The sequence below is a fragment of the Rattus norvegicus genome, chromosome 2, assembly GCF_021556685.1.
Source record: "Rattus norvegicus strain SHRSP/BbbUtx chromosome 2, alternate assembly SHRSP_T2T, whole genome shotgun sequence".
Lineage (NCBI taxonomy): Eukaryota > Metazoa > Chordata > Mammalia > Rodentia > Muridae > Rattus > Rattus norvegicus.
Window position 1 is genome coordinate 188,600,760 of NC_141535.1, and position 21,367 is coordinate 188,622,126.

The following is a 21,367-nucleotide window of genomic DNA, read 5'->3' on the forward strand; positions in this document are numbered from 1 at the left end:
CAGCTCATTCCTCCAAGGATAATTACCATATGATAATATTCAACATCATATTAGCATATTATAAATATTTCTTTCTCTGTAGCAGACTTATGACAGTGGCCTCTATAGACACATAAAATATTCAATAACCGAGAGAACTTCTTTAGCCTAAAACGTTTAAGTACAAGTAGCCCACAGTGTAACAGAGTGCATGTGCGTGGTCCCATAAGTGAGAAATAAGTGTTCACCTTCTCTTCAGTGGTCCCCAGGTGGCTAGGAATCTAGTCAGGGAGAGGTGGTGATGATGAGAGTCTGCCTGCCGCAGCTTCCAGCCTCTAACACTGCTACGCTGCTTTGCCTCTATTTTGATAGTTAGTGTGGTAAACGATGAGGAATATACTGTTTTTATGTATGTCCCGCAATCCTCCCCTCAAAACCCATGTGGAAACTTCCTCAGGGGCCTTGGAGCCACAAGGCCTACTGAGTCTTCACCTTTCCCTTGTGCTTTGACTTAGACAGTCGAATTGTGTCTCTTTAGAGGACCAGGTGCCTTCTCCTTTTTTTTTTTTTTTTTTCTTTCTTTTTTTTTTATTAACTTGAGTATTTCTTATATACATTTCAAGTGTTATTCCCTTTCCCGGTTTCCGGACAAACATCACCCTCCCCCCTCCCCTTCCTTATGGGTGTTCCCCTCCCAAACCTCCCCCCATTGCCACCCTCCCCGCATAGTCTAGTTCACTGGGGGTTCAGTCTTAGCAGGACCCAGGGCTTCCCCTTCCACTGGTGCTCTTACTAGGATATTCATTGCTACCTATGGGGACAGAGTCCAGGGTCAGTCCATGTATAGTCTTTAGGTAGTGGCTTAGTCCCTGGAAGCTCTGGTTGCTTGACATTGTTGTACTTTTGGGGTCTCGAGCACCTTCAAGCTCTTCCAGTTCTTTCTCTGATTCCTTCAACGGGGGACCTATTCTCAGTTCAGTGGTTTGCTGCTGGCATTCGCCTCTGTATTTGCTGTATTCTGGCTGTGTCTCTCAGGAGCGATCTACATCCGGCTCCTGTCGGTCTGCACTTCTTTGCTTCATCCATCTTGTCTAATTGGGTGGCTGTATATGTATGGGCCACCTGTGGGGCAGGCTCTGAATGGGTGTTCCTTCAGTCTCTGTTTTAATCTTTGCCTCTCCCTTCCCTGCCAAGGGTATTCTTTTTCCTCATTTAAAGAAGGAGTGAAGCATTCACATTTTGATCATCCGTCTTGAGTTTCCTTTGTTCTAGGGATCTAGGGTAATTCAAGCATTTGGGCTAATAGTCACTTATCAATGAGTGCATACCATGTATGTCTTTCTGTGAGTGGGTTAGCTCACTCAGGATGATATTTTCCAGTTCCAACCATTTGCCTACGAATTTCATAAACTCGTTGTTTTTGATAGCTGAGTAATATTCCATTGTGTAGATGTACCACATTTTCTGTATCCATTCCTCTGTTGAAGGGCATCTGGGTTCTTTCCAGTTTCTGGCTATTATAAATAAGGCTGCGATGAACATAGTGGAGCACGTGTCTCTTTTATATGTTGAGGCATCTTTTGGGTATATGCCCAAGAGAGGTATGGCTGGATCCTCAGGCAGTTCAATGTCCAATTTTCTGAGGAACCTCCAGACTGATTTCCAGAATGGTTTTACCAGTCTGCAATCCCACCAACAATGGAGGAGTGTTCCTCTTTCTCCACATCCTCGCCAGCATCTGCTGTCACCTGAGTTTTTGATCTTAGCCATTCTCACTGGTGTGAGGTGAAATCTCAGGGTTGTTTTGATTTGCATTTCCCTTATGACTAAAGATGTTGAACATTTCTTTAGGTGTTTCTCAGCCATTCGGCATTCCTCAGCTGTGAATTCTTTGTTTAGCTCTGAACCCCATTTTTTAATAGGGTTATTTGTTTCCCTGCGGTCTAACTTCTTGAGTTCTTTGTATATTTTGGATATAAGGCCTCTATCTGTTATAGGATTGGTAAAGATCTTTTCCCAATCTGTTGGTTGCCGTTTTGTCCTAACCACAGTGTCCTTTGCCTTACAGAAGCTTTGCAGTTTTATGAGATCCCATTTGTCGATTCTTGATCTTAGAGCATAAGCCATTGGTGTTTTGTTCAGGAAATTTTTTCCAGTGCCCATGTGTTCCAGATGCTTCCCTAGTTTTTCTTCTATTAGTTTGAGTGTGTCTGGTTTGATGTGGAGGTCCTTGATCCACTTGGACTTAAGCTTTGTACAGCGTGATAAGCATGGATCGATCTGCATTCTTCTACATGTTGCCCTCCAGTTGAACCAGCACCATTTGCTGAAAATGCTATCTTTTTTCCATTGGATGGTTTTGGCTCCTTTGTCAAAAATCAAGTGACCATAGGTGTGTGGGTTCATTTCTGGGTCTTCAATTCTATTCCATTGGTCTATCTGTCTGTCTCTGTACCAATACCATGCAGTTTTTATCACTATTGCTCTGTAATACTGCTTGAGTTCAGGGATAGTGATTCCCCCTGAAGTCCTCTTATTGTTGAGGATAGCTTTAGCTATCCTGGGTTTTTTGTTATTCCAGATGAATTTGCAAATTGTTCTGTCTAACTCTTTGAAGAATTGGATTGGTATTTTGATGGGGATTGCATTGAATCTGTAGATTGCTTTTGGTAAAATGGCCATTTTTACTATATTAATCCTGCCAATCCATGAGCATGGGAGATCTTTCCATCTTCTGAGGTCTTCTTCAATTTCTTTCCTCAGTGTCTTGAAGTTCTTATTGTACAGATCTTTTACTTGCTTGGTTAAAGTCACACCGAGGTACTTTATATTATTTGGGTCTATTATGAAGGGTGTCGTTTCCCTAATTTCTTTCTCGGCTTGTTTCTCTTTTGTATAGAGGAAGGCAACTGATTTATTTGAGTTAATTTTATACCCAGCCACTTTGCTGAAGTTGTTTATCAGCTTTAGTAGTTCTCTGGTGGAACTTTTGGGATCACTTAAATATACTATCATGTCGTCTGCAAATAGTGATATTTTGACCTCTTCTTTTCCGATCTGTATCCCCTTGATCTCCTTTTGTTGTCTGATTGCTCTGGCTAGAACTTCAAGAACTATATTGAATAAGTAGGGAGAGAGTGGGCAGCCTTGTCTAGTCCCTGATTTTAGTGGGATTGCTTCAAGTTTCTCTCCATTTAGTTTAATGTTAGCAACTGGTTTGCTGTATATGGCTTTTACTATGTTTAGGTATGGGCCTTGAATACCTATTCTTTCCAGGACTTTTATCATGAAGGGGTGTTGAATTTTGTCAAATGCTTTCTCAGCATCTAATGAAATGATCATGTGGTTCTGTTCTTTCAGTTTGTTTATATGATGGATCACGTTGATGGTTTTCCTTATATTAAACCATCCCTGCATGCCTGGGATAAAGCCTACTTGATCATTATGGATGATTGTTTTGATGTGCTCTTGAATTCGGTTTGCCAGAATTTTATTGAGTATTTTTGCGTCGATATTCATAAGGGAAATTGGTCTGAAGTTCTCTTTCTTTGTTGGGTCTTTGTGTGGTTTAGGTATAAGAGTAATTGTGGCTTCATAGAAGGAATTCGGTAGGGCTCCATCTGTTTCAATTTTGTGGAATAGTTTGGATAATATTGGTATAAGGTCTTCTATGAAGGTTTGATAGAATTCTGCACTAAACCCGTCTGGACCTGGGCTCTTTTTGGTTGGGAGACCTTTAATGACTGCTTCTATTTCCTTAGGAGTTATGGGGTTGTTTAACTGGTTTATCTGTTCCTGATTTAACTTCGATACCTGGTATCTGTCTAGGAAATTGTCCATTTCCTGAAGATTTTCAAGTTTTGTTGAATATAGGTTTTTATAGTAAGATCTGATGATTTTTTGAATTTCCTCTGAATCTGTAGTTATGTCTCCCTTTTCATTTCTGATTTTGTTAATTTGGACGCACTCTCTGTGTCCTCTCGTTAGTCTGGCTAAGGGTTTATCTATCTTGTTGATTTTCTCAAAGAACCAACTTTTGGTTCTGTTGATTCTTTCTATGGTCCTTTTTGTTTCTACTTGGTTGATTTCAGCTCTGAGTTTCATTATTTCCTGCCTTCTACTCCTCCTGGGTGTATTTGCTTCTTTTTGTTCTAGAGCTTTTAGGTGTGCTGTCAAGCTGCTGACATATGCTCTTTCCTGTTTCTTTCTGCAGGCACTCAGCGCTATGAGTTTTCCTCTTAGCACAGCTTTCATTGTGTCCCATAAGTTTGGGTATGTTGTACCTTCATTTTCATTAAATTCTAAAAAGTTTTTAATTTCTTTCTTTATTTCTTCCTTGACCAGGTTATCATTGAGTAGAGCATTGTTCAATTTCCACGTATATGTGGGCATTCTTCCCTTATTGTTATTGAAGACCAGTTTTAGGCCGTGGTGGTCTGATAGCACGCATGGGATTATTTCTATCTTTCTGTACCTGTTGAGGCCCGTTTTTTGACCAATTATATGGTCAATTTTGGAGAAAGTACCATGAGGAGCTGAGAAGAAGGTATATCCTTTTGCTTTAGGGTAGAATGTTCTATAAATATCTGTTAAGTCCATTTGGCTCATGACTTCTCTTAGTCTGTCTACATCTTTGTTTAATTTCTGTTTCCATGATCTGTCCATTGATGAGAGTGGGGTGTTGAAATCTCCCACTATTATTGTGTGAGGTGCAATGTGTGTTTTGAGCTTTAGTAAGGTTTCTTTTACGTATGTAGGTGCCCTTGTATTTGGGGCATAGATATTTAGGATTGAGAGTTCATCTTGGTGGATTTTTCCTTTGATGAATATGAAGTGTCCTTCCTTATCTTTTTTGATGACTTTTAGTTGAAAATTGATTTTATTTGATATTAGAATGGCTACTCCAGCTTGCTTCTTCTGACCATTTGCTTGGAAAATTGTTTTCCAGCCTTTCACTCTGAGGTAATGTCTGTCTTTGTCTCTGAGGTGTGTTTCCTGTAGGCAGCAGAATGCAGGGTCCTCGTTGCGTATCCAGTTTGTTAATCTATGTCTTTTTATTGGGGAGTTGAGGCCATTGATATTGAGAGATATTAAGGAATAGTGATTATTGCTTCCCGTTATATTCATATTTGGAAGTGAGGTTATGATTGTGTGCTTTCATTCTCTTTGTTTTGTTGCCAAGATGATTAGTTTCTTGCTTCTAGGGTATAGCTTGCCTCCTTATGTTGGGCTTTACCCTTTATTATCCTTTGTAGTGCTGGATTTGTAGAAAGATATTGTGTAAATTTGGTTTTGTCATGGAATATCTTGGTTTCTCCATCTATGTTAATTGAGAGTTTTGCAGGATACAGTAACCTGGGCTGGCATTTGTGTTCTCTTAGGGTCTGTATGACATCAGTCCAGGATCTTCTGGCCTTCATAGTTTCTGGCGAAAAGTCTGGTGTGATTCTGATAGGTCTGCCTTTATATGTTACTTGACCTTTTTCCCTTACTGCTTTTAATATTCTTTCTTTATTTTGTGCGTTTGGTGTTTTGACAATTATGTGACGGGAGGTGTTTCTTTTCTGGTCCAATCTATTTGGAGTTCTGTAGGCTTCTTGTATGCCTATGGGTATCTCTTTTTTTAGGTTAGGGAAGTTTTCTTCTATTATTTTGTTGAAGATATTTACTGGTCCTTTGAGCTGGGAGTCTTCACTCTCTTCTATACCTATTATCCTTAGGTTTGATCTTCTCATTGAGTCCTGGATTTCCTGTATGTTTTGGACCAGTAGCTTTTTCCGCTTTACATTATCTTTGACAGTTGAGTCAATGATTTCTATGGAATCTTCTGCTCCCGAGATTCTCTCTTCCATCTCTTGAATTCTGTTGGTGAAGCTTGTATCTACAGCTCCTTGTCTTTTCTTTTGATTTTCTATGTCCAGGGTTGTTTCCATGTGTTCTTTCTTGATTGCTTCTATTTCCATTTTTAATTCCTTCAACTGTTTGATTGTGTTTTCCTGGAATTCTTTCAGGGATTTTTGCGATTCCTCTCTGTAGGCTTCTACTTGTTCTCTAAGGGAGTTCTTTATGTCTTTCTTGAAGTCCTCCAGCATCATGATCAAATATGATTTTGAAACTAGGTCTTGCTTTTCTGGTGTGTTTGGATATTCCGTGTTTGCTTTGGTGGGAGAATTGGGCTCCGATGATGCCATGTAGTCTTGGTTTCTGTTGCTTGGGTTCCTGTGCTTGCCTCTCGCCATCAGATTATCTCTAGTGTTACTTTGTTCTGCTATTTCTGACAGTGGCTAGACTGTCCTATAACCTGTGTGTCAGGAGTGCTGTAGACCTGTTTTCCTGTTTTCTTTCAGCCAGTTATGGGGACAGAGTGTTCTGCTTTCGGGCGTGTAGTTTTTCCTCTCTACAGGTCTTCAGCTGTTCCTGTGGGCCTTTGTCTTGAGTTCACCAGGCAGGTTTCTTGCAGGGGAAAAATTGGTCCTACCTGTGGTTCCAAGGCTCAAGTTTGCTCGTGGGGTACTACCTAAGTCCTCTCCGCTGTGGCAGCAACCGGGAAAATCTGTGCCGCTCCTTCCGGGAGCCTCCGTGCACCAGGGTTTCAGATGACGTTTGGTGTTTTCCTCTGGCGCCTGGATGTGCACAGAGTGCAGTCTCTTCTGGTTTCCCAGGCGTGTCCGCCTCTCTGAAGGTTCAGCTCTCCCTCCCACGGGATTTGGGTGCAGAGAACTGTTTATCCGGTCTGTTTCCTTCAGGTTCCGGCAGTGTCTCAGGCGCAGGGGTCCTGCCGCTCCCGGGCCCTCCCCTACGGGAACCCAGAGGCCTTATACAGTTGCCTCTTGGGCCAGGGATGTGGGCAGGAGTGGGCAGTGTTGGTGGTCTCCTCCGCTCTGCAGCCTCAGGAGTGCCCACCTGATCAGGCGGTGGGGTCTCTCTCCCACGGGGTTTGGGAGCAGAGAGCTGCTGCGGTCCGGGATCCGCCGGTGTGGGACTTCCTGCCTTCTCCTTTTTTAATATTGAAAAAGAAAATACTGGGGTCTGGAGAGATGGCTCAGAGGTTAAGAGCACTGGCTGCTCTTCCAGAGGTCCTGAGTTCAATTCCCAGCAACCACATGGTGACTCACAGCCATCTGTAATGAGATCTGGTGCCCTCTTCTGGTGTGCAGATGTACATGCAGATAGAACACTCATACTTAATAAATAAATAAATCTTTAAAAAAGGAAAAAAGAAAAGAAAATATTGAGATGTTTGTGTGAACAGCGAAGAGCAGAGTGCTGTGCTGTTCTCTCACATTGTTAATATTTTATTTGCCTCCTTGGCACTCTAGTGTCCCTTAGAGCAGCTACTGCGTACACCTGCGTTTCTCTCCTCAGACGTCTCAGTACACCTCTGCATAGATCAAGGAAACGTTGTGTAGAAATACCGTGCTATCATTACACCTATGGGGTGATGACAAACATAATTAACATCTAATGCCAAAATTATTTTGGGTCATCTACCCAGGTCCATACATTGGGTTTTTTGTTTGTTGGGGTTTGTTTTGGAGTGTGCATGTATGAATTTGGGGTGTGTGTGTGTGTGTGTGTGTGTGTGTGTGTGTGTGTAATGTGCATGTGTATCTCCTTCCACCTTGGGTTCTGGTGATGAGACTCAGGTATTGATGCTTGTATTTAAGTGTCTTTATCTACTGAGCCATCTCGCCAGCCCTGTAGTAGGTCTCTTAAAGTTGTTCTTTATGTCTAACTATAAGTGTGCAGCCCGTCCCTTTGACAATTCCCCAGTTCCGCACTACTGTCCCCCGATAACTACCTGCTCTGAGTTCAGTTTCTTTCTCTTTTGTATGTGGTCCCCATGGCATTTGTCTTTCTACACCTGGGTTATTTTACTTAGCATATACTCTCCCCGGTTATCCATATTGTTGCAGATGGCAGGGCTCCTTCTATTTAGAGACAGAATAATATACTAGAGTAGCTGTTATAGTAGCAGTTTTTAGTCTGTTGATGGAAATCCAAGCCTGACCTGTGGGCCTGCAGCTTGTGAAAGGTGTTGTGATGGGAGGGAGGACAGATACCTCCCATTACCCATGACACACTGACTTCATAGCCTTGGGGGCGCATCCATTGTGGGGTTATACAGGTATTTATGTGTTCTCCCTTAGGTACCTCTGAGCTGTTTTCAAGAACACTGTGCTTTCCCACCATTCCCACTCATGATTTCCCTTTTCCAGGATTTTGCCAACACATGTAATCTCACTTTTTAGTATAGCAAGCAGTTAAAGAGATCTGAAGTAATGAACCTGTAGAGTCTAAAATAAGTAACAAAATAACAGGGAAGAGTGTGGGATTATGTGTATGAAGTGATGGGTTGGGGCATGCCCCTGCCCCACCTGCTGGCCCTCCATGTGCTATCTCCTAAGGAGCTGGAAGCAGAGAGGGCCAGTGGGAAACTCAGGCTTTGGCCCTCCTCTCAGAGTGACACTGCATCACCAAGTGGTAGCTGCAGGCCTCTCTCCACTAGGTATGAACGAGCCTGTTACCTACCCTGAGGCCAAGCCCTACCCCAATTTAGCTAGAAAAGCTTTCAGCGGTGAGCCTTGGAGGACACAGCTTAGCCCTTCTGTCACACCACCACACACACCACGCTACTTGTACCAGAGCGACATCAACTCAACTTCAGTTTATTTTGTGTCTCGTGCTCTGATTGACTTTTACCAATAACTGTCAGAACCTCTACTGAGATTGTTTTTAATTTTGAGAAGTTTTAATAAGTCACTTCCTAATGTAGGGACAGGTAGTGCTCCAGTCATGTATCTACATTAGTAGGTGGTTTTGGTGTTGTAGCTTCCATTATCTGGGCAGTTTTGTAAGCATTTGATTGGCAAAGCTATAACAGAAAGAACATAAATTTATTAAATCATTATCAAGATTTAGGAACTGAGGCCAATTAAGATAATTTATGCCTGATACTATTAACAAATAGAATTAATAGTTTTTGAAATTGTGAACTAGATAAAAAATTTTTTTCTACCGTAGAATGTTCTTAGGTGTAGCCATTGAGTGACGATTTTCCCATGTGCCCGGTTGTGCATTAGAAAAGGCCTCGTAGTCATTTTCAATGGGGAAAGAATTCGGCTATGTTATAATGCTGATTTTACCAATACTTTTCATCTGCAATCCTTTGCATTCTTTCTCAGCAGCCTGACTGGAACAGTTTAGGCGTATTGAAGATTTTCCCCATTATTTTCTTTTTCTTCCTCTCCCACTGGCCTGCACTCACAGTGCTTCCCGAAATATGCTTGCCATGTGTGGAGAGCCTGCAGACCTTCGCATCTGAGAGTACACACGAGTATGCATGTGCACATGACTGTGCTCACACGTGCATTTTGTGCTAGGGAAGGGTGGAGTGGGGAGAAGGCCTGTGTGTGCATTTGGCAGAGGTTTCCATGGCGAAGCCAAAGGCTTTGTCTTTTGTTTTCAGCGGCCCTGAGCACAGATCCAGTCTCAGTCCCACAGATGTCTGTGAAGTAGACATGTCTTCCTGTCACTCCCCACGATATAACCACCCTGTGGATGGAAGATAGGAGCGGAAGACGTGGCCTTCAGGTCTGGCTGCTTGCAGAGGTCAGGACAAAAGGAGGTTTGGAGTATCCAATATCAAGTTACTCAAGGTCCACAACAGTCCAGAAAAAGTCAGGGGAGCAGGTTGGATCCAAACCTTTGCAATGTAGCCTCATTCTCTGGCCTTATGTTTTGTTTCCCAGGAAACTAAAATCAATAATAATAATAAATTAAAGGGTACTGTGGGAGAATCAGTTTCTGAGTGAAGGCCAAAAGGACTAACTGCATGGACCTTGCTTCAGTATATGCACATAACAATTATACCTGACGCCTCTCTGCCCGGAGACGTAGGAAGCCACGTCCTAAAATTAGGCAGAGTCCACATGAGCTCTGTGTATCCTGGTACTTTTGCAAGTGCGTTTGAATATATGCTTACGATTGCTGAGCTCTCCAAGTTGTTAGCTACCAACAAGGAGTGTGTGCTCAGCTCGTAACCGAAGAGGACAAACATCTGTGCAGACTAGTGGTCTTTGGGAATGTATTTGTAAAGTTGGCAATGCCTCTGGAGTTCCTGGGGGAGGTGAGGCTCTGAATGGCCTGTGGAATAAACCGTAAGTTGAAGAAATGATTATATAGCCAGACTCTACATGTGTTTTCTTCTCTGCATACTTCCCACCTGAACCACAGGTACTGCTTCCTGGCTACATCTGGCTCCTGTCTGACTCGATGAGAAGGAACAGGACCATAGCTTGACTGGTCATGCCTCAGGAAGAGGTCTTGCCTCACTCAGAATAAGGGAGGGAGAGTATACACTTTTTCTTTATTGGACTGAATGTCACTGCTGTCTCTTTTCATTTGTGTCACAACTGACAAATAATGAATTTTCTTCTGAAATTCTCCTGTTAGTGACCACAGTAGGGGCTTAAAAAACAAAAAACAAAAAACAAAAAAAAACAACAAAAAAACAAGGTGTCACATTTGGCAAAAGCTAACTTTCGATCACTAGCCATTGTGTGCCTCTTGTTACCCACAGGCACCTTGATGTTGCAAAGGCTTTGTCTGAAGTGGATTGGCAGATGGCCATGCAGCTAACGGCTGTCTCTTTTTAGTCTTGTTTAATAAAATATTTTCAGAAACTTCTTGCTCACTTTTTCTTTTGCAAGGAATATTTTGGATATTCAAGACTATTAGATAATAAAGAAATATTTCAGCCACTCAGAAAAGTGTGAATATGAATGACTGCCTTTTGAAATATTAACTTCCTTCATACAGGTTTTGATTTTCAAAATAAAACATTGCAAATCTAGCAGAAACTTTTTAACTCACTCAAATTCCATCCAAAACTCTGCCTCCCTAGAGGCAGCCCCTATATCTATTTGGTATTTCTCATTCCCACATATGTGTTTATATTTTTATTGCATGTGATATGGCCATAAATAATCTATATTATTTCTTTGCACAGTTTTAAACTATGTAAATGATGTCCTGCTGCAAGTCTCCCACATCTTTTACTTCTGAGATCTGTTCATTGGTTCTCTTGCTGTACAGTGTTCTGGCCCCACAATTTTTTTACCCCTTGGCAAAGAATATTTAGGTTTTTTTTCCAAACTTATTTTTTGTTTTTGCTACAAACAACCATACTATGGTCCTGCTTGAAAATGCCCTTTGTGCACTTGAGAAAGGTTTTTTTGATTTTTGTTTTGTTGTCTTAATTTTTTTTTTTGTTTGCGTGCGCGTTGGGGGAAGGGGACCGTGCATACACCATGGCCTGCATGCGGAGGTCAGAGAACAGTTATCAGGAACCTGTTTGCTCCTCCCACCACATGGGTCCTTGGGATCCAGCTCCATAGTCAGGCTTGAGTCCCCTTACTGCACTGGAAGATGATTTTCTAAGTGCATTACCAAGAACAGAATTGTGAGGATGCACGTCCGTAGACCTGCTCACACTGCCGGACTGGATCTGTTACATTCCCACTTCAGAGCCTCTCAGCCCTCAGCAGTGTCCTCAGCTACATCAGTGCCACTAGGTGTTCTCCTTCCTCCATGAGCACTGTGCTGTCTTGTTGTAATTTGCATTTTGGTTGAAACTAAACAATCTTTCTCTTAACCCCTCTGTTCATATCTATTTTTTGTTTGTTTTTGTTTTATTTCATTTTGTTTTTTTTCCTTGTCCGTTTTCATTTGTTTTGATTTTTGGCCCATGTTTTGAAATTGTGTTTTTTTTTTAATTTGAAAAATTTTTTTTACATGTTTTGAATACTAACCCATTGTTATATGCTGTTTTACTCAGTGAGTGAATGTGTGTGTATGTATGTGTGTATGTGTGTGTGTAAGTGTGTGTGTGTAATTGGGTGTGTTGGAATGGGAAGACCTACTGTAGTAGTGCCATCACTGTGCGCACTGTGGTCCTGAACCTAATCAGAGAAGAAAAGGTAGTTGACCACAAGAATCCTTAAATTCTGTATCCTGCATTCAGTGTGCCCACTGCCTTCTGCTATGGCTGCCATACGTTCCAGAGTAAACCCTTCCTTCAGTTGCTCTCCTTGGGTATTTTGTCACAGCAACAAGACAAGTAGCTATAGATATAGAAAGGCCTTTTCCCCCTGTGGTTGAGTTCCTATGATGTAGGTTTTCAGTAATTCTCCTTTGGCTTAATGCTAGAGAACTATTACCATCAAAGTGATTTTTTGAGTTTTGTTCTTCACATGTAAGTCTGAGTTACATAAAACTCAGGGATTCGTCACATTTTATTGAATATTAAAAACCCGAGGTGGTAATTTCATCATAGATCTCTTCATGGAGACTTTAAGTATTGGGGGATGAATGGTGCACGTTTCCTAAAATTCACATTTGCCCGAGAAAGCAGACACGCTGTCAGTAGCCACACTCTTTGGTTTTCCTTGAGTGGGAGTGTCTACTGATGTACCTTAGCCACTGGAAGGTGGGGACACCGTGCACATCATGGCCAAGCAAGAGTGGTTCTTGAAGGCTTTTTTTTTTTTTTATTTCTTTCTAAGACAGGGCTTCTCTCGTCCTGGCTGTCCTGAAACTCTCTGTAGACCCCGCTGACCTCTAACTCATAGAGATCCACCTGCCTCTGCCTCCTAAGTACTAGAATTAAAGCGTGGACCACCACTGTGCACCACCACTGCCAGGCTTCAAAGGCTATTTTATCAGATAGAAATAAAGCCACCTTGTTCTCTTAAGCTGTTGTTTGTGTGGAAACTCATTTCTAGCTTCTGTGCTGCCTGGGTCTCCCATTAGCACCATATGGATGGTTGGATGTTGTTTTTTACCTATTGACCATTGTACCCTTTGATTGGTGACTTTAATCCATTTGTTCAGCTTACAGACAGGGAAGAACTTAATGTTGTCTTGGTCTTTGTTCTGGTTGTTTTGTGGCTATCTTTTCCTTTCTTCCTCACTTGGCCCCTTTTGTGAGTCAGTGTTTTTTTTTTTTTGTTTGTTTTTGTTTGTTTGTTTTTTGTGGTATCAATCTTTGATTCCTTTCTCGTTATCACTTACCCAAGAGGAATCTTTAAGCACCCCATGCTTGCTCTAGCTCTCTTTGTTTTCCCCTCTAGGATGAGAATGGGGAGTTCCAGAGAAAGGGCTACTCCTTCAGGCTAGACTCTGAAATGAAGTCTAGGAAATACAAAGTCAAGGAAAATCTATAGATATCAGACTATATTATAAATAAGAAGGAGAGAATGTCTCTTAAAATCAAGAGCAATTTGTTACCCAGTTTATCCTAAATAGATTGATAAATAAAATACTTCAGAATAAGAAAAACTATGCACAGGGGTCCATATGTACACAGCGAGTCACAGGGTGTAGAGAGATGACTTTTGAAGCTGACAGATAGAACCAGCATATGTTGCTTGGGAAATATTAGACAAGGAGAGAGTTAGTGAACTCTTGATATGCACAGCCCAATGCTGATTGGCCAATGTGAGTACTGACAGGAGGCAACCCAAGTGAAGAGAGGGAGAAAGTATCTGATAGTATGTTCTTTTAATTAAAATCAGATCTCCAAACAAGGTTCTTGTTAAAGGGATTTGTCATGGGGATGATAAGAGTCTAATAAAAATAACTCAGCATGAAATTGCACGTTTCCGAGAGGAAGCAATAAATGGGAATTTGCGAGTCTGAATAGACTACAAGTGTCCTTCCTAAAACTTCCAGGACCAGATTCGTGGGAAGGTGGCATTTGCACAGGAACTAGAGAAGTCCTAAGGAACTCTGGGAGTGTGTCAGAGATTTGACCCAAGAATTACTGACTGGTGGTAATTGGCTAGGTCTGATTAATATCTAGCAAATATATATTTTGGAATCAGCCCCCCTATGCTTTTTTTTCTTAATTTCTTCTTTATTTTAAAAATATAGAAAAATACAGATAATGGCCTGTGGGACACTGGTGTCCTCAGCACAAAGATGAATGTTGTTAGTGTCTTATCGTATTTGCTTCCCATTCCTTTTAGCTAAAAAAACATTATGGATGATGAGGCTGGCGAGATGGTTCCGTTGGTAAGGTGCCTGCACTGTAAGTATGAGGACCCAGATTCAGGTCCTCATCACCCACCTTAAAGCCAGTTACACCTCTGTAACCCTGGCGTCAAGTGGGCAGAGTGACCCTTGCAGGGGCTCACTCACCAGCCAGTATAGCCAAATCAGTAAATTCCAGCTTCAGTGAGAGACTCAATCTGAAAAAATGAAGAGGAAAGAAGTCCAGTATGCATGTGTGTATGATGTGTGTGGTGTGTATGCCCCACACACACACACACCACACACCACACACCCCCTTATACACTTACACACACACACACACATGCCCTCATACACACACACTCATACACACGTACTCACTCATACACAAATGTAAAACACATAGCTATTTAAAATTTAAAATGTGCTTGATACCTCTCCTTAAAGTTTATGAAATTTTTAAAAGAATCTGACAGTGGTTTATGGATATTTGAGTGTATAATCTTATCTCCAACTAATTAAAAGGCTAGGAGCAGACCTTTATTTTTATTAAAAGGCCAGGAGCAGACCTTTATTTTTATTGGGTAAGTGTCTGTCTAAGTGTTTTCAGTGCTTTGTTTTTTGTTACACTCCATTTCCTGAGTCCATAAAAGGTAAATCCTACTTGAAAGTTTTGGGGAAAATGTGTTTTGATTGAGTTAGTATGAATACTCAATAATATGTTAATTTTTATCAATCCTAGGATGTAAGTTTTGTACACACACACCCACACATATACACCGTAAACTTTTTAATTTTATGAGTATGTGTGGTTAGCCTGCATGTATGTCTGTGCACCACTTGCATGTTATGCCAGAAGATGTAGAATTTCCTGGAACTGGAATTACAGATGGATTTTAGTCGCCATGTGGGTCCTGGGAATTGGACCCAGAGGACGCCAGTGCTTCATCTCTCCAGCCGCATAAACTTTTACAGTCATAGATAAAGTTCAACTTTTTAAAATCCTTCCCTGTATATCCCTTTTATCTCGCCTCCTCAAGTTCATTTCCTTTCATTTTAGACAGCCACAATCTTAAACTTCATATGATCAGTGTAGCTTATAATTGATACTGTTTTTCCACAAACGTATTTTACACTTCATTGAGGATATATAATGCTGTTTGGTTTTGTAACTGTCAAACATTTTGCAAACATAATATATTGTGGTACAATATATTTCACAGTTTCTTCACAGAACACTGTGATTTGGATTGGGGGAAGTTGTTTGTGACAGGGTCTCACTCTGTAGCACTCTTTGGCCTGGAACTCACAGAGATCCACCTGTCTCTGCTTCCCAAGGACTTGGAGTAAAGGCATGTGCCACCACACCTGGCAGAACGGCATATTTCTATGATATGTATTTATGATTCAGATCGTTACACCACTGTACTCAGTCCATTCCTCATTGCTGTGACCAAATGCTTGAAAACAAGCAACTTGAGGAAGGGAGAGAGGGAGGGAGGAAGGGAGAGAGGGAGGGAGGGAGGGAGGGCTTATTATGGCTCACAGTTTGAGGGCACAGTGCGTCATGGCAGGGAAGGCAGGATGGCAGGGTGGCTTTCTTCTGTGACCGTGGGGCCTCGAGGTTGCATGCATACATCTCAGTGGATCAGAAGCATAGTAGGGATGCCAGTATACCACTGTTCCCATGTTTATTGTCGGGATCCTAGATCTAGGCTGGTGCTGCCCACATTCAGAGTTGAGTCTTCCCTCCTCCATTAATTATCATTGGAAAGCTGCTTGTAAGCACGCCTGTTACTATACCTAATAGTATTAATGCCTAATCGAATCAAGTTCACAGTTGAGATGAACTGTGACGACCACATGTGTCATTGTATTGCCACACTTATTTTGTCATTTCTCTGTGTGACTTTAATCCTCCTCATAAATTTTGCAAAAACATAATGAGTACTTATTGTGTCCTAAATGCTCATGCTGTGCCACTGAATAATTCCGATGAAAAATCATTTCCGTTGGTTTAGCAAAATAAACAGCAACAATAGTATATAAGCAAACAATAAATTCTCTTAGAAGGTGTCTTGGTTACCTTCCTATTGCTGTGACAAAATAAGGCACGTCCAAGGCAACTTATAAAAGAAAGCGTTCAGTTGGTTTGAGAGGTTCAGAGAGTTAAGAGTCCATGGTGGTGCAGCTAAGGCATGGTGAGAACTCACATCTTGATCCACAAGCGGGAGGCTGACAGCACACTGGGAATGGCGTGAGTCTTCTGAAACTTCAAAGCCAGCCCACTGACACACTTCCTCCAGCAGGGCCACACACATCCCCCCCCACCCCCCGATCCATATGAGCCTGTGGAGGCCATTTTCATCTAGACCATCATATTAGGCGATAAGTGGCATAAGAAAAGAATCAAGTAAAATTGGCAATGAGAGTGAGGGAACAGATGGCTGTTTCTATTGGTGCGATCTGGTAAGCCTTATGAGGTACAGGCTGAGTAGACTTAAGGTGAAGTAAGGAAGGAGACTTCCATCAGAGAAAAGAGCCAATGTAAGGCTACGGAGGTGAGAAACATAAAAAGGCCAGCTTCCTAGACTCCAAGAGCAAAGATGGAGGGAGGTTTGGCCCAGAGGTGACAGGATGCACTAAGGAGGCCATATTGTTTCAGTATATAACAGTAATGACTGACTTTGTGCTAGCTATTGTTCTATGGAGCCTCACTTCATAGGTACTGAGAGTGGGCCACTAGGAGGTGACGTAGCATGCCCGGAGTAGCTGAGGAGCAGAGCTAGGATTCAGACCCAGCTCCCCTCCTCCAAAAGATGAAGCTCTTGGGTATGAGGTGATCTGACTGGCTTGGCAGGGGTCTCATTCCCCCCTCCCTCAAGTCCTACACCCAGTCTGAGAGGGCAGCCTCCCGCCTAGAAGAGGACCATGCTTCTGTCAAGGGTATAAAAATACCTGTGCTCCCCTGAGCTGTGCTACCTTCAAACAAGCTCTCAAGACAAAGCTTTAAGTCTCACTGCCATCCTGTCTGTCTTCACATCTTGCCTGTAGCCTTACCCTTCGCCTTCTATAATTCAGCTTCCGTTGCAGTCACTCCCATAAAATTGCTTCTGTCTGCATCCACAGGTTAGTTTGTAAGTTCGTTTCTTCTGCAGCTTCTGGTGCATCAGCCTGGGTTTTACAGGGTTGAACAAGACTGGCAAACTGCAGTGACTGAAGAAGGCTTGTCTTGCTCTGTTGATGGCTGCTGCCTTGTTTGTGGATGGTTAATAGGCCAATTGCTGTCCTGTACCTTTGTGTGTCTATAGCTACAGGTCATATAGTTAGTTGTTTTGTTTGTAGCTTTGCAATATAGGAAAATAATATATTTAGGTATTTATCTCTTTTGCATTTGCTGCAAACAGAATTCTGTGCCTTTCCATGTGATCATTGTGACTATGACAACCATTTCTATTATTTCTCATGTGATTATTGAAGATGAGTGGCAAAAAGTTAATTGGCTTTGACCTTTTACCTTCTTTCTCTACTAGAATTGATTTGAATTAATTTAATGCTAATTTGAACATAAAAATCTCTGGTGAATATTAAATAATTCTCATCCCATATGGCCAAACAAAAAGCTACTCTAAGCAAAATACTTCCATTCACGGGGACACAGTTGTGAGGTTTTGGTCGTGTTGCCAAGCCTGTGTTGGACCGGCACTGAAGGGAAAACCATCTCGCCTTGTCCACACATCCACAGTCACTTGCTGTGTTTTCATGCCTTTTCTCCATTCATCAAAGAGGAAAAAGGAGCCTCTCCCCTTTTTCATGCCTAAAGCTAGTGCGTGATAGCTGCATTGGAATGGGAGTGTGTTTGCTCTGGTGACTGGGAGCAACTCTAATTCCCTCAGCTACATTCTGGGTTACTGTTTGTGCCGGATAAGCCAGGATAGCTGCTTGTTTACAGCAGGAGTTAGCAGTCTTCCTGGACATGTTGTCATTGCCACTGCCTTCACTGAAACCCAAAGGCCACTTAAAAGAAAGATGACAGACTCCATCCAGCGACTTGCAAAACTTTAAAAGCAATTCCTTGTCAAGCATGTGAAAAAACAACTCTTCTTTCTATATAACTTGAGAAGAAAAAAAAAAGAGAGAGAGAGAGAGAAACTATCTTACTCCAGATGTTGGAGCGCTTGTGAATCCTTGCTAGTGATTCAGGCCTGGGCTGGTTCATCCCCAGGCCTTTATGTTCCCTTTGCAAAACCCACAGAGAACACATTTGGGGCCACTTTGCAGAGTTGGCAAGAGTCTCTGCTTTTTAAGGGAATCATATGGACACAAAATGCCACAATCAATAGACTCAGAATCCCCAGGGCCCAGAAATGGGATGCTTAGGGCTCACAATCTAGGTCATCAGTTAGAATATGGCCTGGGCCCAAGAATCATCCCAATCCTTGCCAGGTTTTGCTTACTTGATTAAACTTGATTCAAACAAAACTAGGTTGAAGAGAATTTGTATTTTTTGTTGTTGTTGTTGTTGATGATGATGATTAATGGTAGGCGGCAGAAAAACAAGAGAAAAAAAGGTGGAGAAAAGAGAGGAGGAGCTGGAAGGACAGGGGGTGCAGGTGATCAGCTCTCTTCTCATTGCTGAAGATCTGAAGAGGCCCAGACTTTCCATTGGAGTGGGTGCCTTGCTTTACCATATAAGTGAAAAGTATTGTGGTTACAGTCGGGGATTTGAGAGTCAGAGAGGACTTCAGATGTATGTGAGGGAGGGGAGAGAACAGAGGAGAGGACAGGACACTTGATGGAGTTATTGATTAGCCTGGCATCTCAAGGGGATAGATGAACTGGGCAGTGGTGGTGCACACCTGTAATTCCAGCGCTAGGGAGACAGAGGCGGATCTGAGTTCTAGGCCAGCCTGATCTACAGGGCTAGTTCCAGGACAGCCAGGGCTGCACAGAGAAACCATCCTGAAAAACAAACAAAAAAAATCAAGGGGGTGGATGCTTTAGGATATAGCAGGATTCATACCGAAGACACTGAAAGAGCTTTGGCCCTCTCACTGAAGTGCCAAGAACTTAACAGTAGGCTCTTATTTGTGTTAATTGGGTTTTGTTTTGATTTTTAATAACTTCTTCTTAGTTATCCTTATCTGTGCCCCAGGAATCATGGCCCAGCCCTTCACCTGTTCCCTTTTAATAACCTTCACTTGGGTTATTTTCAACTACTTCAGCCTGTCCCTGTTGTCTAGTTAGTACTGCTTATATGCAGAAAGACAATGGCCACCTTTCTTTCTTTTGTAGGTGTCTGAACACACTCAGTTAAGTTGGATCCTCACCTGCATGGTGAGACTGCCTCGACTACAGCATTTACACCAGTGGAAGGTAAATGCCAGAGCATGAGAATTAACGGGAAGGAAGGTTCCATCCGTGCTGTGCCAGGTGCGGGGAGTCCAAGTTCATTCACCACCCTGGTTCGCCGCCCACTGTTGGCTAGAGCCCCATCGTTCACAGCTCTGCCGGTGTCAGGCAGAAAATAGAAGGGTCCACCAGGCTCCTTCTGACTTCAGAATCGTTCTGTTGTTTGTTTTTCTGTACTTTGATAGGATTGGTCATGGCGTGGAACCTTCTGCATTATAATTACACTCAGAGTCTCTGGGACACCGGCCCCCGATATTGCCTTCCTTCCCCTGGAATTAAGAATGTTTTTCCTGTGGGGATGAGAGACAACATAGGCAACAGCTCAAACCTACAGCAGCGGGAGAAAAAAGGCTGTCTTGTAAGACATTTACAAAGAAAGCTAAGTTAGATAATTCATAGTGCTTTCCTGCTGTCTACCTTTGCAGTTGGGTATCTAGACATAGGTCGTCTCAGTTATGTCAGCAATAATTTTAGCTTTAGCTTCTTTTGAGCATATTTTTAGGTCTTCAGAAGCCATCCCCGAAACTGCAGAAAGAAGCCCCCTGAAGTGATTGTATCCTTGGGTCTGAGTATGTGCCCCTCTCCCAACCCCCAACAGCTGGGACTTGAGATAAGAAGGGTAGGTCTCTCACTAAACGGGATTGTTGTTCTTAGAGACAAGCCACTTCCCCTCTCTCATGCTAAGGACACGGAAGGAGGCACCGTTCACCAGTTTTGGGGGTGTGGCAGTGGAGTCTCTTCCCTAGCTCTGGACTTTGTCTTAATCCTGTATTCCCTGACTCCATTTCTATTCTGTAGCTCACAGCAGAAATGGCTGTCTTGTACATATTCAAAGACCCCACACTAAATATCACACTATTGGTGAAGCTGCAGATTGACCACATGCTGGGAATTGAAATCAACATCTTATAATGTTTTCTAGCGTTTTAATTTTCGACGAGACTTCATTGTTTTAGTACAACATTATACCACTAATTCCTGATTGAACCTAGTAATGAAGTGAATTTCCTCGCTCTGGGAGGATATGCTAAGAGCAGTTCCAATTGGGACAGCAAACACAGCTGGAGTGATGGGAAGGCAGGTCAGGGTTGCCCAGGTCAGGCTTCTCTGCAGGCTGGATGGGGAAAGCACCTGGAGCAGGCTAACAGCACTCTGTAAGTACCAGTGTTCTCTACTTCACTTCCTTTGTAGGTTCAGGGACCAGCGCTGACATAAAAACCCAGGACTGGAGAGGTGGCTGCTCGGGGTTATAAACGTTTCTTACTCTTCCAGCACCTACGTTGGGTGGCTCACAACAGCCTGGAAAACCAACTTTCAGTGACCCTACACCCTCTTCTGACCTACATAGGCACCTACACACATGTAGCTTGCACACACAAAGACATACACACACATAAGTAATAACAAGGATAATAATAATAACAAATTTATAAATTAGATGGCAGGATGACTCAGCACTGGCCTGAGGACCTGTATTCAGTTCCCAAAACCCACAATAGAAGGAGAGAATTGACTCCAAAAATTCTTCCCTGACCTCTGCGTGCAAGCTTGATATGCCTTCACCTATGCACATGTACAGGTTCAAACACACACACACACCCCACACACAATCAATCAATCAGTCAATCAATAAATAAATAGAATTTACCTGTGAATTTAATGCAACATTAGGGCTGGAGAGATGGCTCAGTGGTTAAGAACACTGGCTGCTCTTCATGAGTACCCAGGTTCAATTCCCAGTACCCACATGGCAGCTCACAACTGCCTATAACTCCAGTTCAGGGCATCTGACACCCTCACCCAGGCATACATTCAGGCAAAACACCACGCACATGAAATTAAAAATATAAGAATAATTTTTTTTAATTAATGTAGCACAGCTTTCATTTTCTAATCTCTCTCTTACATCTGTATTTATCATGGACGGTGGTGGCGGGTGAGC

The 21,367-nt window shown here is 42.4% G+C and overlaps 1 protein-coding gene across 5 annotated transcripts in view; it reads left to right on the forward strand.

The window, feature by feature from the left end:
* Positions 1-21,367, forward strand: part of Wars2 (tryptophanyl tRNA synthetase 2 (mitochondrial)) — an 84,735-nt gene that overhangs the window by 50,916 nt on the left and 12,452 nt on the right. For 4 of the 5 annotated variants that reach the window (XM_087634616.1, XM_087634614.1, XM_087634615.1 and 1 more), the window contains 1 exon segment: positions 19,309-19,389. The exons of the other annotated variant lie outside the window; for it this stretch is intronic. In XM_087634616.1, the coding sequence (XP_087490742.1) occupies positions 19,309-19,389 (81 nt within the window). 5 annotated transcript variants of the gene reach the window in all.